Source organism: Leucoraja erinacea, unplaced genomic scaffold, assembly GCF_028641065.1.
Source record: "Leucoraja erinacea ecotype New England unplaced genomic scaffold, Leri_hhj_1 Leri_213S, whole genome shotgun sequence".
Lineage (NCBI taxonomy): Eukaryota > Metazoa > Chordata > Chondrichthyes > Rajiformes > Rajidae > Leucoraja > Leucoraja erinaceus.
The window spans coordinates 79420-97500 of record NW_026576114.1 but is presented as its reverse complement, the minus strand read 5'-3'; the positions used below and the strand labels follow the sequence as shown (position 1 = coordinate 97500).

Sequence of the window (18081 nt, the reverse complement as noted above, 5' to 3'; positions counted from 1 at the left end):
TCCCCCGTTGACTCTTGTGATACACACCTAGTCTGTAAGAATCCGGATTATAACGTTTCTAAGCAAAGAGAAAAAGGAACTTGCCCGAGTATAAAACAAGTGTTATTTCGAAATTTGCAAAGGGTCTGTACGTATTATGCAATGTTCTTTAGTAACCGCACCGGGTCAAAATAATACGTCGGCGCGCTTCTTGTTCTATACATCAAACTGGGCGTCATCCTGCCTTCTGAAACTACCCGTTTTCAAACCTCCACAGGGATCTGATTCTCAATGTAGTCGCAGTTTCACTGCCTCACTTCACAAGCAGCATGCACAAACACAAAATCCCCACTTCTCACAATATGTGGCCCCACTAAAGGAAATCCAGTGTGTAGGAAGGAACTGCAGATGCTGGTTTCAACCGAAGATAGACACAAAAAGATGGAGTAACTCAGCGGGACAGGCAGCATCTCTGGAGAAAAGGAATGGGTGACGTTTCGGGTCGAGACCCTTCTTCAGACTAGTTAGGGAAAAGGAAAAGGAGAGATATAGATCATGATGTAGATAGATGGAGAACAATGAATGAACCATCATTAAATCTCGGGTTATCAACAGACTAGGTTAAACATCCCACTGATAAAACAATCCCCAAAATAGATATTTTTGTAGTTGCCATTTCCTTCCAATTCGGGTATCCTACCTTCGCCCACCTAACCATTCTTTGAGGGGAACAGTGCCATAGGTTTTCATTTTCATCAACAGCCTTCCGAATGTCAGACCCTGGTTTTCTGATGGGATGTTCCCATTAATAAAGGAATGTTGACTGTGAAATTCAATCTGATACAGGTCCATTTCCCACATTCAGAGAGATCTCTTGTTCGCCTCTGTTCATATCCAGACTCCAGTCCTGACACCGCCTGGAACTATTTTCCCGACTGGTGGATTGGAACTCATCTAGTGGAATTTGCAACAAAAGGTGCATCAGTGTAGGTCAACCTCGCAGCAATAGATATCCTGTAACGACTTCGCTGACTAGATTGTGTCTGGGGAGACCTTGGACGGGAAAACTTCAAAGAAAAACGTATCTTGGGACAGAATGTTTAGAGTGTGGCGGGAGAGCTTGAGTCGATTGGGGCGGGGAAGAACGGTGTTGGAGGTGACGTGTTCGTTTCTACGCCACAAGCGTTACATCTAGGCTTGTAGCAGGGGCAAGTGGTTCTGAGATAATACACGTTTCTGACTTGGGAGTCTAAAGTCAGGGACCAGTGTGAGGTGTGTAGGGTGGGGGGAAAGTAGGAGAAGGGCGACGGATGGAATTGGGAGAGGGGGAAGAAGGATGTGGGCGTGAGGGTCGGTTGTGGGTGAGTGCGATGGTGGAAACGGGTAAGATGCACCAGGAGTCATCGTACCGGGGCTAAAGTGAAAACCCTTTGTTGCGTGGTAACCAATCAGCGGAAGTATATTACATGATTATAATCGAGCCTAGATTACAATCGCTGCAATGATTGTCCAAGGATCACCGATTACGTAGATAGTAGTTCAGGGCTTGTCTCTAGTTCTGGTCGGATGATTCAGTTGCTTCTGTATCTGGGATGGGGTGTGTTGGGGAGGGGTGGGGCGGTTATGAAACTTGCCCAGCTACTCATCCTTTCTTACCAACGATACCAGTTGCCCTTGAAGGGAAGATTACATGGAAGGGCGAGTGATTGAACTCCTGTGGAATGGAATTGGTTTCAGCTGCTTCGGGCTGGGTCGGAGCATCTGGGTTGTCCAGTACCGTGAGAATGAAAGGCAACCATGTCCCCGCTTATGTGCCCAATATGAGGGGAGTATGAAGAGTGAGCTTCAGCCTTGGGAATAGACCCTCTCAGCTCTATTTGCTCAGTGACCTCTTATTCAATATCAACATACCATGTCCTTTGACCGACATGCCCAACATTCACTGCACTGATCGCAATCTAAACTGCGTCCATTCCAGAGAATCATTGACAGGCACGGTAAGATTGAATGGTGGGAATGAAACTGTTAGGTATGAAAGATGGTATCGAAAAACCCAAGTCTTACAATGGTAAAGTGAAAATATCAGGGATATCATGGAGAAATGCTTGGAATTAAAGCACAAAGTCGGCTGAACGCACGTCAGATCAATTTAAAGTCAATCCACTTAGTGCAATCCAGTCTGCCCGTGGCTAACCCGAACTCTCTCCAACTGCAACTGGTGGTTCTTGGGGCCCTGCCATGTTCTTACAGGGCGATGTGAATCATCGCAAAACGATTCCAATTTCCAGATTCTCTAACCTATAGAAGCCGTAGACTTCAGATGAATGATGAAAGGAAACTGTAATGCCGGCGTCGGAACAGGTTTAATCGAGAAACAGGCTCCGAACGATCTAAACTATTGTCCCTTTTTCAGTTATAGAGAACATTGAGATGACAATTGCCGAACTCTACAAACTCCTGACTGACATTCCACGGCTGAGTAAGTATGGTGATCATTGAAGTGAGAAGTGGTTTCACAAATCGGAGATGCAAAGTGACTTGGCAGTGCTTGTGCAGGATTCCCAAAAGATGAATTTGAGCGTTAAGTCGGTGGTAAGGAAGGCAATCGCCATGTTGCCATTAATTTCGAGGGGACTAGAATATAAAAGCAAGGATGTAATGCTGAGGGTTTAAGAGACGCAGGTCAAGCAACATTTGGAATATGGTGTGGAGTTTTGAGCTCGGCACATGAGGATGGATATGTTAGCATTGGAGAGAGTCCAGGGGCTCTGGATTTTAGGATAAGGGAGATCGCACTGAAAAGCCAAGAGAGAGTGGATGTAGAAAGCATAGCGAGTATCATCATTCCAAACAGATCTTTCCGCAGTCTTCGCCTTCTCCCTATAATAGCAATGAATGAGGTTATTCGTTGCTACACGATGGTCTGTGAAGACACATTTGTTCTGGTATCAACCTCGCCCATATTTCCCACACCTTCCGCAATGCTTAGTGTAGTTTTGAGATATAGCGCGGGTACAGTCCCTTCGGCCCACCGTCTCAGCACCTACCAGCAGACTAACAATATCCCACACCTACCAGGGACCAAGCCAATTTACTCGAAGCCTGCACTTCTTTGGAATGTGGGAGGAAACTGAAGATCTCGATGAAAACACACGCGGGTCACGGGGAGAACGTACAACCTCCGTACAGACAGCACCCGTAGTCAGGATCGAATCGGGTCTCTAGCGCTGTAAGGCAGCAACTCTACCGCTGCGCCACCGTGCCGCACTACTTTCTATTATATAAAACGGTGATCTAAACTGGCCCTAGTTTTGGCCGGATGATTGTCTCCATAAATGAAACTGGAAGATTAGTGAAGGTTTTTTCCCTCGATTCGAATATACAGATATGGTCGGAATAATTCCCGTCTGAAGCGGACTCCTTTGACATTTACCTCAATATCTTCACAGGTGTGAATTCTTGTCCCGAGCAATGGACCAGGTTCAACCAAAGATGTTATCACTTTTCCTCAACCAAGAGCACCTGGGAGGAGGCCAAAAGATACTGTGCATTAGCGGACGCCCAACTTGTTGTTATTAATGATGCTGAAGAACAGGTAGGAGTTTCTCAGTGATAACACCTGCAGACAACGTTCCCTGCCAAGTGATACTTTCGATCCACAATGAAACCGCGGCACTATTCCTATTAGAAATGAAAGTAATGTTTGACCCGGACAATTTGTATTCACACGCGGGATATTCTGAGCGCAATCACACACCACTTGTGTTTTCATGGAAATATCACCTGTTTCTTTGTATCGCATGAAATAGCGGTAGATATCTGGATCTGGATCTGGATCTGGGTGTAATACGGCTAAAAAGCTCTAGGTGGATCATCACTCAGCACTATGATGGTGGGGGACGAGCTAGTCGAGATGGAGATGCTTTTGTAGTTGCATCTTTGTATGTGTTGATGTTTTGGAGATCTCTGATGCTGGCTGATAGGATATTCCAATTCCTTGCTGTCTTGAAGAAAAACGAGTTAGAAAGTGCTAATGAAGTGCCGTGCGGAATGAACTAATATTCAGGTTGGTAGCTTCTAGTTGACATTCCTATAGGTGCTTGAATTAACTGGATGTGTTCCTCCATCTTTACATCAATGGTGGCATTCTTGATTTTGTGCAATGTTGTCAGTCTGATGAACTTGCGACGAGTAGTAGGTGGATGAAGTTTAAGGTCCTTCCTCATGCTGGAGACTGAACTCTGCCACACGCAGTTGTTACATATGAACCTTGCTGCTCTGCTTTGCTGGTATTCAAAGCACCAGGCTGAGCAACAAGGCACAGGAGGTAGCCCCAGTAGCAGAGGTTTGGTGTTGGCGGGTCTTGTTGTGTGTGTGGTTGTTAGAGACCGGTTGTGGCCCTGTTCTACGAGTTAACCTCCAAATGCAGAAAGAGCTTTCAGTACACGAGCATCGAGCCTCGTCAAAGTCCTGCCTGATATTCAGGGCATCAGCTTTTTAACCAGGATATGCAAACATGGAAAATGCAAAACACATATTCCTCTCACCCTATATCTGCGTTTTATGTCGTTAGTTGTTAATAAGTAATCGAGCGTTATAGAGCAGGATAATTATTACACGGGGTTGTACATACAAGTAATAAAGTACTGTCACCGGCAATTGTTTCCACATGTACTGACATCCTTTCTTTTCCACGACAGCGTTTTTTGGAGAAATTGTGTCACGTCATTCGGTGGATTGGCCTGAGTGATTCGGCCTCTGAAGGTGACTGGCGCTGGGTAGATGGAACCGATTATAGGTTCAATTTAAAGTGAGTTGCTTTCCGTTCGCACGTTGTGTTCAATATCTGTGGTGTTGAATGTTGAAGATAAAACAAAATACGGAATGTCAAAACCTTATAACCCACCTGGTGGCCTACAACCCAATGGCATGAACAATTAATTGTTAATTTCAGGTGATCCTTAGGACTGCGAAGGAAGATCTCTCTTGTTGCAAAATCCGCCATTAGAATTGAACACTCATTGACAATGCCTCTTCTGAGAAAAATGTAAAACTTTAACTTTTACTGTATAAACTTTCAGACGAAACACCGATCCACCCATGCCATGCTTGTATCTCCTTAACATTCCTTCGCGATTCTCAGGACAGCTCATCATTTGTGCTGATCTTTATTCAGAGGATGGTGAATCTATGTAATTATTTGCTATGGAGGCCGTCAATTGACAATTTACAGCATAGATAGATAGATAGATTCTTGATTAGTACAAGAAGGAACTGCAGATGCTGGAAAATCGAACGTAGACTAAAGTGCTGGTGAAACTCAGCGGGTGCGGCAGCATCTATGGAGCGAAGGAAATAGGCAACGTTTTCCAGCAAGTTTATCTACATTCCTGATTAGTACACGTGTCAGGGGTCAACGGGAGAAGGCATGCGAATGGGGCTAGCAGAGAGAGAACTAAACGGTTTGGGGGAGGGACTCAAATGGAGAAAGCTATTAGACAGAGTGTGAGGCAGGAGGCAGAGAAGGGAAGCACCCGGACCCAAAATCTAGGGGACAAAGAAGAAAAAGATAATAAACGGAGAATAAGAGGCGGGGGTTTCTTAAATGTGTATATTTTAATGCAAGGAGCATTGTAAGAAAGGTGGATAAGCTTCGAGCCTGGATTGACACCTGGAAGTATGATGTTGTGGCGATTAGTGAAACATGGTTGCAGGAGGGCTGTGATTGGAAAATAAATATTCATGGATTTCGTTGCTCGAGGTCTGATAGAATTGGAGGGGCAAGAGGTGGAGGTGTTGCATTGCTTATCAGGGAAAATATTACAGCAGTGCTTTGGCAGGATACGTTAGAGGGCTCGTCTAGGGAGGCTATTTCGGTGGAACTGAGAAGTGGGAAAGGTGTAGCACCACTTATGGGGGTGTATTATAGACCGCCAAATGGGGAGCGAGAATTGGAAGAGTAAATATGTAAGGAGATAGCAGATATTAGTAGTAAGCACAAGGTAGTGATTGAGGGAGATTTCAATTTTCCACACATAGACTGGGAAACACATTCTGTAAATGGGCTGGTACACAAAAAAGCTGGAGAAACTCAGCGGGTGCAGCAGCATCTATGGAGCGAAGGAAATGGGCAACGTTTCGGGCCGAAACCCTCCTTCAGACTGGGCTGTAAATGGGCTGGATGGTTTGGAGTTTGTAAAATGTGTGCAGGATAGTTTTTGCAGCAATACATAGAGGTACCTACTAGAGAAGGGCTGGACCTCCTGTTAGGAAATGAGACAGGACAGGTGGTGGAGGTATGAATCGGGGAGCACTTCAGGCCCAATGATCACAATACCATTAGTTTCACTATAATTATGGAGAGGGTCAGAACTGGACCTAGGGTTGAGATTTTTGATTGGAGAAAGGCTAACTTTGATGAGATGCGTAAGGATGTAAAAGGCGTGAATTGGGACGTTTTGTTTTATGGGAAAGATGTAGAAGAGAAATGGAGGACATTTAAAGAGGAAATATTAAGAGTACAGAATCTTTATGTCCCTGTTCGGTTGAAAGGAAAAAGTAAAAATTGGAAAGAGCCATGGTTTTCAAGGGAATTAAGGGACAGACGTTTAGGGGTAACATGAGGGGGAACTTCTTTACTCAGAGAGTGGTAGCTGTGTGGACTGAGCTTCCAGTGGAAGTGGTGGAGGTAGGTTCGATTTTATCATTTAAAAATAAATTGGATAGGTATATGGATGGGAAGGGAATGGAGGGTTATGGTCTGAGTGCAGGTCGATGGGACTAGGGGAAAATAAGTGTTCGGCACGGACTTGTAGGGCCGTGATGGCCTGTTTCCGTACTGTAATTGTCATATGGTTATATGGTTATACGGTTATATAGATCAGCCATGATTGAATGCAAGAGTAGACTAGCTGGGTCAAATGGCCAAATTCTACTGCTATTCCTAATGACCTTGTGGTCAAAGGCAGTGAAGGATAATCTCTTAAATTCCAGGGGCTAATCCATCTATAGTAATTTTCAGGGAGCACGACTCCATACGGGATACAATAGACGTCTTGGGAGGCAGTCCATTGACTATTCATCATCGTTAATCTCCCCACTAGTTATGCACTGTGGCATCACCCACACAGCAAACCACATTGACCTCCAACGCTTATGAAAATAACTACTCCCAAAGCCTCGTCCTCTTTCGCCAGAACATGGATACTATTTATTTATTTATTTATTTATTTGTTTATTTGTTCCGAACAAGTAAAGACATAAATAGGAATAAATAACAACAACAAAATCGAAATAGTCAAACAATTGGACATTCCAGGCAATATTTGCAAAGCAATGAAAAGCAAAAAGCAAAATTTAAATGTCCAACACTTTTTCTTTACAAGCTCGAAAAGGAGTGAGAAGAATAACTTATTTAATCTCACCCCTTCTCCCTAAACCCTTCTTCCATATTTAATAATTAATTAATTAATTATTATAATACCCCAGACAATTTTTAGAGATGCATACAGACATATATATATATACATACATACAACTGATATACACATACAAGTAATATGTATGAAGTAACCAAAAAACATAAATAAATAATAAATAAAATATTAAATAAACATTAACCCCTGTTTGTCAACCAACCCCTTCAGCCCTGTATCTTGTGAAAAAAGTTTTTTTGTATGTCATTTTGAACTGGTTCATATTTGGACATTGCTTTAACTCCACATTCAAACTATTCCACAATCCTACTCCACAGACCGAAATACAAAACGTTTTTCTGGTCGTGCAGACTCTTTGTACCTTAAAATTAAATATTCTTCTTAAATTATAACCCCCTACTCGCTCATTGAATAATTTTTGTATATTTCAAGGTAAGTTTTTATTTTTGGCCCTAAACTGTTTTAAATGCAACCAAATCTTCTAATTTTAATAATTTTGACTGTAAGAATAATGGATTAGTGTGACCCAGATACCTGACATTGTGAATAATACGTATTGCTCTTTTTTTGCAGAATAGTTAATGAATGTAGCGAACTTTTATAGTTATTGCCCCAGACTTCTGCACAGTAATTTAAATAGGGTAAGATTAGTGAACAGTGGAGAATGCGGAGTGATTTGTGATCCAGAACCTGCTTATCTTTGTGTAATACAGAAATGCTTTTTGACAGTTTGGATTCTACATGTTTAATGTGTGATTTCCAGCTGATTCTATCATCCATTATAACCCCAAGAAATTTATTTTCATGAACTCGTTCAATTTCAACCCCGTTTATCTTTATATTTGCTTGTGTAATTGTTCTGCAATTACCAAATAACATTATTTTGGTTTTGCTCAAGTTTAATGATATTTTGTTCCTGTCAAACCATGTTTTCAGTTTGCCCATTTATTTTGTTATTTTGTCCAGTAGTTGTTTTAAATTCTCCCCAGAACAAAAAATATGTGTGTCGTCTGCAAACAAGACCAGCCTCAAGGCATTGGATACATTACAAATGTCGTTTATATATATGATTAATAGTTTTGGACCCAACACTGACCCCTGGGGGACACAACAAGCAATATCCAAACATGTAGAACTGTAGCTACCCAGCTTCACAAACTGTTGCCTGTTACTTAAATAGCTGTTTATCCAATCCATTACTAGACCTCTGATGCCATACCTTTCTAATTTTTTTAATATAATATCATGATTGATCGTGTCAAATGCTTTCTTTATATCAATAAATATCCCAGCTGCATATAGTTTATTGCCAATAGCGTTTGTGATATCTTCAGTTGATTCTATTATTGCAAGTGATGTTGATCTGTTTGATCTGAATCCATATTGACTTTCAGTGATTAATTTATGCTTTTCTACAAATATGTCTAGTCAATTGTTGAACATGTTTTCTAGTATTTTGGAGAATTGAGGGAGTAAAGAAACAGGTCTATAGTTTGTGAAATGATGCTTGTTCCCAGTTTTGTATATTGGTATGACTTTTGCTATTTTCATTTTGATTGGAAAAGTACCGGTTTGGAAAGGTAAATTACAGATGAATGTTAGAGGTTTGGAAATCCCCTCAATGACCATCTTAACTAACGACATGTTAATGTCGTTGAAATCAGTAGACATTTTGTTTTTATATGTTTTAACAATGTCCAACAGTTCTTTTTCATCTACTGCCATGAGAAACATAGAGCAGGGATTTCTCTCCAATAAATTCTCAGGAGTTTCTCCAGATGTCCCTGGATCAGGGATTTGTTTAGCCAGGTCTGGTCCAACATTTACAAAAAAATTATTAAAGCTATTAGCTACATCCTCCATATTATAATTTTAATTGTCCTTATCAACAAAATACTTCGGGCAGTTTGTTTTCCCCGGGCCATTTCTGATAATACTATTAAGTGTGCTCCAGATTCTTTTTATGTTGTTTTTGTTATCATCTAATTTTTTCTTATAATAATCTTTCTTGCTTGTTCTTATAATATAAGTTAACTTATTTTTGTAATTTTTATATTTACTTATACTAAGAGGAAAGGATCGCCACTAATTCCCTTATTCCCTTAAAAAATACACGAAGTGTTGGGGTAACTCAGTAGGCCGGGCAGTATCTCTGGATATCATGGATAGGCGACGTTTCGGGTCGAGATCCTATTTCTGACAGAAGAAGTAGTGTTTCCAAAATACCCTATGTTTGGAGATTAGGCACAGCGTGGAAACGGAAGATTAGCGGGAGGGCAACACGAGAAACTGCACAGAACTTTAATGGCGGTTCGGAGGCTATTTGGCAGGGTAAAATTATTGATCTATCTCTCCATCCTAACCTCATTGTCCTGCCATCTCCCCATAACCCTGAGACCCGTACTAATCAAGCATCTATCCCTTCCTTAAAAAAAATCCATTGACGGGCTCCACAGCCTTCTGTGACAAAGAATTCCACAGATTTACCACCATCTGACTAAATAGATTATGGAGGAATGTCCTTTAATTCCGAGCCTACGACCTCTAGTCCTAGACTTTCCCCTGAATGGATTCATCCTCTCCACATCTATTCGAGCCACTATTCGGTAAGTTTCAATGAGGGCCCTCCTCATAAACTGCAGCGAGTACAGGTCCAGTGCCGTCAAACGCTCTGTATAGTTGTATAAGACGGTGGTGAGGCCTCATTTAGAGTGTTGTGTTCAGTTCTGGGCGCCATGTTGTGGGATAGATGTTGTCAAACTGGAGAGGGTACGGAGAAGATTTACGAGGATGTTGCCAGGCCATGCGGGTCCGAGCTTTGGTGACAGGTTGAGTAATCTGGGACTCTATTCCTTGGAGCGGAGGAGGATGAGGGGTGACTTCATAGAAGCGTATAAAATCATGAGAGGAATAGATCAGGTAAACGCACAGAGTCTCTTGGCCAGAGTAGGGGAATCGAGCACCAGAGGACATATGTTTAATGTGAAGGGGAAAAGATTTAATAGGATCTGAGTGGTAGCTTTTTCACACCAATAGTGGTGGATGTAAGGAACAATCTGCCAGAGGACGTAGTTGAGACAGAGACTTCCTAATATTAAAAAAAAAACAACAACAGTTAGACAGGTACCTGGACAGAACAGGTTTAGAGAGATATGGACCAAGCGCGTGAAGATGGGACTAGTGTAGCTGGGACATGTTGGTCGGTGAGTGTAAATTAGGCGGAATGCCCGTTTTCACTCTGTATCACTCTATTACTCAATTAACACCTAATAGTCGAATGTCGGGAGCGAGATGTAAAAGGAGACACGCCAGTGTCTTGGACCGAGTTGGCAGCCGCTTCATAAAGGAATGGTGGTCTCTACAGAAACACTCAAAGAGTTTCCATGTTCCCCGCACTGAATAAGGTGACATTGCCTTTATTAAACGTTCAACCCAGCCGTCTGTACAACCCACCGCAAAAATTGCTACAGAACTTGTCCATTCATCAATTATCCAATGGCCCTTTCATATCTTCTTCCTCCCTCAGATTTTGGGCGGCTGGTGAACTCCATGGTCAGAGGGGTTTCGAGGAAGACTGCGCAGCGCTCTCTGATGATGGATTGTGGCGCGATTGGCCATGCAGTGCCAAGCACTACGTCATCTGTGAAAAAAACAGCAATGTGACCTTTCCTTTGGCGTTACAGAGGGGCCAAAGCGGACACTGCGTCCTGCTGTAAATGTCCCGCACGTATGTATCAGGTGTGCGACCATTAGCTGAGATTGGCCACTTGACTGCGTAGGCCGCGCTCTCCCTCCCTTCCTTTCGCCACTGCACCCACTTTGAAGCCCACTGCTGAGATTCCGTTTTGCTTCATTATTATAACACGGCATTGAAAAGCCCGCATGCAAATATATGTAGGAAGGAACTGCAGGTGTCGGTTTACACCGTAGATAGACACAAAAAGCTGGAGTAGCTCAGCGCGACAGGCAGCATCTCTGGATATATGGAATGGTTTTCGTTTCCGGTCGAGACGCTTTTTCTGACTGAGAGGCAGGAGAGAGGGAGACACAGAGATAGGGAAGTGTAAGGTGTGAACGAGAGATCAAAGTGTGCGCCCGTCAAGGATAGATCGTTGTTAGCTGATGGGAAGGTGACAACCAAGGCATACAATGGAATCAAGAGGACAGTCATGTCGGAATAGGGAATGCAGAAATGTCGGAATAAGAGTCACGATAAACGTCGCCAATCCATGTTCTTCAGAGATGCTGCATGGCCTCGCTGAATTACTACTGAATTACCTAATGGACCAGTTGTCAGCGTTACACTCGCATTTAAGACGGTCACTTCCTTCATCCCGCCGCGCGTCTGTGCAAAGTTCAATATGTTATTCGGCGTGCAGCAACTTTAACTGGGCTTTTATGAGTGAACATGATTCATTTTCTGTCACCGACACGGTAGCAAGTGAAAAACAATGCGCTCACAAAATCTCTAACAGAAGCCACACCACTCATAGGATCAGCGCATCTCCAAAGGCTTCCCCAACCCGCACAACATTTTGGTCCTTACCCCTACAGTCGCCGTAGTCATTCCCTCCCGACCCCTACTCGACCCCTACTCGCCCAGCTGTTCAGGAGACAACGGGGCCTTTGGGATCGTGAAATAAACGGTCCTCTCATCTGAGGATTCTACAGATTGTATAAACCGCTGATAAGCGCCATTCTCTGCGAGCGTGCCTCCGTTAACTCTATTGCACAATAAAGGAACTTTGTTTGACTGCGTGTGTTTGGCTCAGTGTTCTTCTGGTCAGTAGTCGCAGAGGTCAAGAGAGATGCTTCCTGTAACTAACATATTCTGAGTTTCATGCTGAGAGAGGTTAGTGACTCTTTCTGAGATCCAGCACCCTAGAGCAATTCGTGTCTCAGGCGACGGCCCTTCCCAGAGAGAAACAGCGCTCACGTCAAATCCCAAGAGGAGAGATGGCAACCCCGGGCCCTCTATAAGACCAAGCATGGAGGGCTGTGTGTGGTTTTAGTCTCCGAGCCTGCAACGGGATAAACATACCCTGGGGCAGTGTGGATCACATTCAGCACATGGACATCCACTCTGAGCCTGGGTCCTGTGGTGGGGTAAAGCAAGAGGGACCCGTGCCCAATAGGTTTTGGAGGAATGAGAGACGTAAAAAGCGACGCTGGAAGGGATTGGGGTGAAAGACTCTTTACAACGGCGGGGATATGGAAATGGGCGTCAACCTCAGGATGAACATTCGCCACTGAGGTCCGAGCTGGGGAGAAATTTCTGTCCTCGGCGGCTGGTTAATTCCGGGGAAATCCATGATTACCTGAGATTACAAGTTATTGAACAGTGTACCAGTAGGACACGGTGCATGTAATGGAAGCTCGATTCACCACCAATGTAAGACGAACACGCGACAATAATGATTATTGTACTTTAACAGCGTTTCACACAAATAAGTTTAGAGAACATCTTATTGGGTATCTTCCAACTATTACTACACAATTTGGAGTTAATATCTTTCAAATTTAAAGGTATAATATAACTATGTAACATAATGAAAGAAAAATTCCTTAGGCGTCTGGTTAACCTTTGAGTCTGTATTTCTTTAATGAATCATTCCTTACACAAGAATATTAATAATAAACTTTAAAATGCATTGGGCTTGATACAAATGAGCTTTGGACCAAAGTGTCAATTTTGGACCACATGTTTGCCATCGGGCTAAATGTTTGCTTTAAATGATCAATCACACCTTGGGGAATGCCTTGTGCCTATCAAACCATCAGCTCCCCCCAGTTGGGCAAATAAGGGACTATTTTGGGAGTCTAGTATGACCAAGGCAATGGATTATTATGCTGGCATGCGTGATTTTGAATTTTCGAGGCTGCGATTGATCATCTAACCCTGGTTTTAGCTGGTACCTTTAATAACTAAGCTAGACTAGATGGGCCCAAGGGCCAATTTAGCGGGTCTGGTAGACCCAAGGCAGCGGATAATTGTTCTGTCATTGGTCCTGTTATATCCCCCAAGGTGTGATTGCCTCGTTGAACAGCAGGTGTCCATTTTTGTGGTGTCTGGTACCTGCATTGCAGCGCACTATTTGTCTGGCGTAAGCCATTTTGTACCCTAGGAACAAAATTTGTTCATTTGGCAATATTTTCAGTGGTGCCTTGCTCGTCTATGCTAGCCCATTTTTTAGGCCCTTTGTGGGGGGTCTGGTGAGCCTTTTTGCAGCTGGAAAAACGTCCGCCGTTTGTGTTGTTGCTATAGGGGTGACAATGAGCACACTGTAGTGGTGGATTTAAGTGGTACCTTACTCATCTACTTAGCACCCATTGTTTGGCCACTTGGAGGGTCCCCAAGGTCTACACGCAGTGGTCGGTACGGTCACCCCACTAGCCGTCACATACAATAAATAGTCCTCCATCATTTTCGCCACCTCCAACGTGATCCCACCACTGGCCACATCTTCCCATCTCCCCCCTCCCCGTCAATCTCCCCCCCCCCCCCCCCCGCTCTCCGCAAAAGCCGCTCCCTCCGTAACTCCCTGGTCAATTCTACCCTTCCCTCCCGCACCACCCGAAGTCCACAGACTGAGCAGGGCGGAGATTCATGCTGGCGGCCCTCGGCAAAGGGATCCCAGGGCTCCACGATGTTTAAATCAGCGCAGCCCGAGGCTGGGAGTTCCGCAAACCACAGCTCCATGATTTTGAAGCAGCAGGCCCAACACTCCAGAGCCTCAAACGGAGAACCAGGTAAGGCATCGCCCGCTCCGTGCTGAATCCAATATGTATTTTATAACCAACTGTTTAATGACACATACAGTAGGATCTAAAAGTGTCACACTGTCACTCTCGGGTAGTCATTGTCCTCTAGTAGTGGGGGTGGGGGATTGGGAGGGGGGGTGGGACCTGACAAGTGAAATAGCTTAGGGTCTCTCTGCATCTAAATTCGTCCCTGGTGGTACCCGGCAGACACCCAATTCCGTTCATTTCAGGTGACCCCATCCGACCCGCGGAGCCCAACCGACCCTCGGTCCTCACCCAACTCCCGGCCCCCGCCCGACTCCCGGTCCTCACCCGATCCCAGGCCCGGACCCCGGTCCTCGCCCGACTCCCGGCCCTCACCCGATCCCCGGCCCTCGCCCGACTCCCGGTCCTCGCCCGACCCCCGGCCCTCACCCGACCCCCGGCCCTCACCCGATCCCCGGTCCTCGCCCGACTCCCGGCCCACGCCCGACGCCCGGTCCTCACCCGATCCCCGGTCCTCACCCGATCCCCGGCCCTCACCTGATCCCCGGCCCTCGCCCGACGCCCGGTCCTCACCCGATCCCCGGCCCTCGCCCGACTCCCGGCCCTCACCGGATCCCCGGTCCTGACCCGACCCCCGGCCCTGACCCGATCCCCGGTCCTCACCCGATCCCCGGAGCCCAACCGTCCCGTGGAGCTGGAGAACGCCAGGTGAGTCCCGGAGCTGGAGAACGCCACCCGACCCGTGGAGCTGGAGACCACCACCCGACCCGTGGAACTGGAGACCACCACCCGACCCGTGGAGCTGGAGACCATCACCCGACCCGTGGAGCTGGAGAACGCCACCCGACCCGTGGAGCTGGAGACCGCCACCCGGCCCGTGGAGCTGGAGACCACCACCCGACCCGTGGAGCTGGAGAACGCCAGGTAAGCCCCGGGGCTGGAGACCATCAGCAGAGCCGCGGGGCTGAAGACCGCCTGCGGAGTAACGCAGACGCGGAGCAACGGAGCGGCAGAACACCAGCGCGCACCAAGCCAGCTCGGCCCACCAGAAGCACCAACAGACGGCGACGGGTACGAAAACACCGCCGGGGACGCAGAGGTGGGTTAAAGGCCAGGTTAGAGCTAGCCCCACACAGGGCAGCGATTCCTAGCCTTTTCCTCGCCAACGTGCGCTCACTGGCAAACAAAATGGATGAACTCCGGCTAAGGATCACCTCCCACAACCGGATCAAGGACTGCAACATCTTGATCTTCACTGAAACTTGGCTCAAAACTGACGTTCCTGACAGCGCCATCCAGCTATCGGGGCGTCATTTACTCCCAGCGGACAGGATATCAGACTCTGGTAAGACCAGAGGGGGGGGGGGTCTGTGCATTTATGTAAACAAAGCATGGTGCACGGACTCCACCATCATCGAGAGTCACTGCTCAGCTAACCTTGAATTCCTCTTGGTTAGATGCAGACCGTTCTATCTGCCCAGAGAGTTCACCTCCACTGTTGTGACTGCAGCCTATATCCCTCCTGATGCTAATGCCAAGCTTGCAATGAAAGAGCTGCATACTGCCATTAGCAAACAACAGACGCACAACCCCGAGGCAGCCTTCATTGTTGCGAGTGACTTCAATCACTCCAACCTGAAGACTGTACTCCCCAAATTGCACCAACATGTATCCTTCCCCACTAGAGTAGACAAGACACTGGACAAAGTCTACACCAACATGGCTGAAGCTTACAAAGCCATCCCCCTCCCCCACCTTGGTCAGTCTGATCACGTCTCATTGTTCCTGCTCCCTAAGTACTCCCCACTCATCAGACGGGTTAAACCAACTGTAAGGACAGTTAAAGTCTGGTCAGAGGAAGCGGACTTCACACTTCAGCAGTGTTTTGGAAACACTGACTGGAAGGCGTTTGCAGCCCAGGCCACCCTTGACTCTCACACGGACATTGATTCCTATACATCCTCTGTTTTGGACTTTATAAACTCCACCATCAATAGTGTCACCTCCCTCAAACAGGTGACCATATACCCGAATCAGAAGCCATGGATGAACAGCGAGGTCAGGCTACTGCTGAAAGCACGGGACACCGCTTTCAGGTCAGGCGATGCTCGAGCCTACAGTTCATCCAGGGCTAACCTGAAGAGGGGCATCAGGAAGGCCAAGCACTGCCATAAGCTCAGGATTGAGGAGCACTTCAACAACAACTCCGACCCCCGACGCATGTGGCAAGGCATCCAGGCCATCACGGACTACAGACTCTCCAACATCACCCCCACATCCAGCGACGCCTCCTTCCTTGAGGAGCTTAATCACTTCTATGGCCGCTTCGACAGGGACAATCTAGAGACAGCCATCAAGGCTGTGCTACCTGCCGATCACCAACCCCTCACACTCACCCCCTACGACGTGTACGTGGCACTGAGTAGGACTAATGCACGTAAGGCTGCTGGCCCTGACGGCATCCCCGGGCGCGTGCTCAGGGCCTGTGCTGTGCAGCTGACAGACGTCTGGACTGACATCTTCAACCTGTCACTTGCCCAAGCAGTTGTCCCCACTTGCCTTAAAGCCACCTCCATCGTGCCAGTGCCAAAACACTCCACTGCGGCAAGCCTCAACGACTTCCGCCCAGTTGCACTTACCCCCATCATCACCAAGTGCTTCGAGAGGCTGGTCCTGGCACACCTCAAAAGCTGCCTACCCCCCACACTGGATCCCTATCAGTTTGCCTACCGCAAGAACAGGAGTATGGAGGATGCCATCTCAACGGCACTTCACTCCGCCCTCTCCCACCTTGACAACAGAGACACTTATGTAAGAATGCTGTTCATCGATTACAGCTCAGCATTCAACACCATTATTCCATCAAAACTGATCACCAAACTCGGTAACCTGGGCATCGACCCCTCCGTCTGCAACTGGATACTGGACTTTCTAACCAACAGACCCCAGTCTGTGAGGTTAGACAAGCACACCTCTTCAACCCTCACCCTGAACACCGGCGTTCCTCAGGGCTGTGTGCTGAGCCCCCTCCTCTACTCCCTCTTCACCTATGACTGCACACCTGTACATGGTACTAACACCATCATCAAGATGATACAACGGTGATTGGCCTCATCAGCAACAACGATGAGCTGGCCTACAGGGAGGAGGTCCAGCACTTAGCAGCATGGTGCGCTGACAACAACCTGGCCCTTAACTCCAAGAAGACCAAGGAGCTCATTGTAGACTTCAGGAAGTCCAGAGGCGGTACGCACACCCACATCCACATTAACGGGACGGAGGTGGAACGTGTTTCTAGCTTCAGGTTCCTGGGAGTCAACATCTCCGATGACCTCTCTTGGACCCACAATACCTCTACTCTGATCAAGAAGGCTCATCAGTGTCTCTTCTTCCTGAGGAGACTGAAGAAGGTCCATCTGTCTCCTCAGATCCTGGTGAACTTCTACCGCTGCACCATCGAGAGCATCCTTACCAACTGCATCACAGTATGGTATGGCAACTGCTCTGTCTCCGACCGGAAGGCATTGCAGAGAGTGGTGAAAATTGCCCAACGCATCACCGGTTCCACGCTCCCCTCCATTGAGTCTGTCCAAAGCAAGCGCTGTCTGCGGAGGGCGCTCAGCATCGCCAAGGACTGCTCTCACCCCAACCATGGACTGTTTACCCTCCTACCATCCGGGAGGCGCTACAGGTCTCTCCGTTGCCGAACCAGCAGGTCGAGGAACAGCTTCTTTCCGGCGGCTGTCACTCTACTAAACAACGTACCTCGGTGACTGCCAATCACCCCCCCCCCCCCCCCCCCCCCCCCCGACACTTATTATTTTTTTTTATTCAAATCGTTTGCTATGTCGCTCTTCAAGGGAGATGCTAAATGCATTTCGTTGTCTCTGTACTGTACACTGACAATGACAATTAAATT

General features: G+C 46.6%; 1 protein-coding gene across 1 annotated transcript in view; it reads left to right on the top strand.

The window, feature by feature from the left end:
- Positions 1-12838, top strand: part of LOC129716339 (asialoglycoprotein receptor 2-like) — a 13063-nt gene extending 225 nt beyond the window's left edge. The window contains exons 2-5 of the mRNA XM_055666219.1: positions 2393-2458; positions 3429-3574; positions 4680-4789; positions 10942-12838. Coding sequence (XP_055522194.1) covers positions 2410-2458; positions 3429-3574; positions 4680-4789; positions 10942-11131 — 495 coding nt within the window. The 5' untranslated portion in view covers positions 2393-2409 and the 3' untranslated portion in view covers positions 11132-12838. The remainder of the gene's footprint in view (positions 1-2392; positions 2459-3428; positions 3575-4679; positions 4790-10941) is intronic.
- The last annotated feature ends 5243 nt before the right edge of the window (positions 12839-18081 follow it).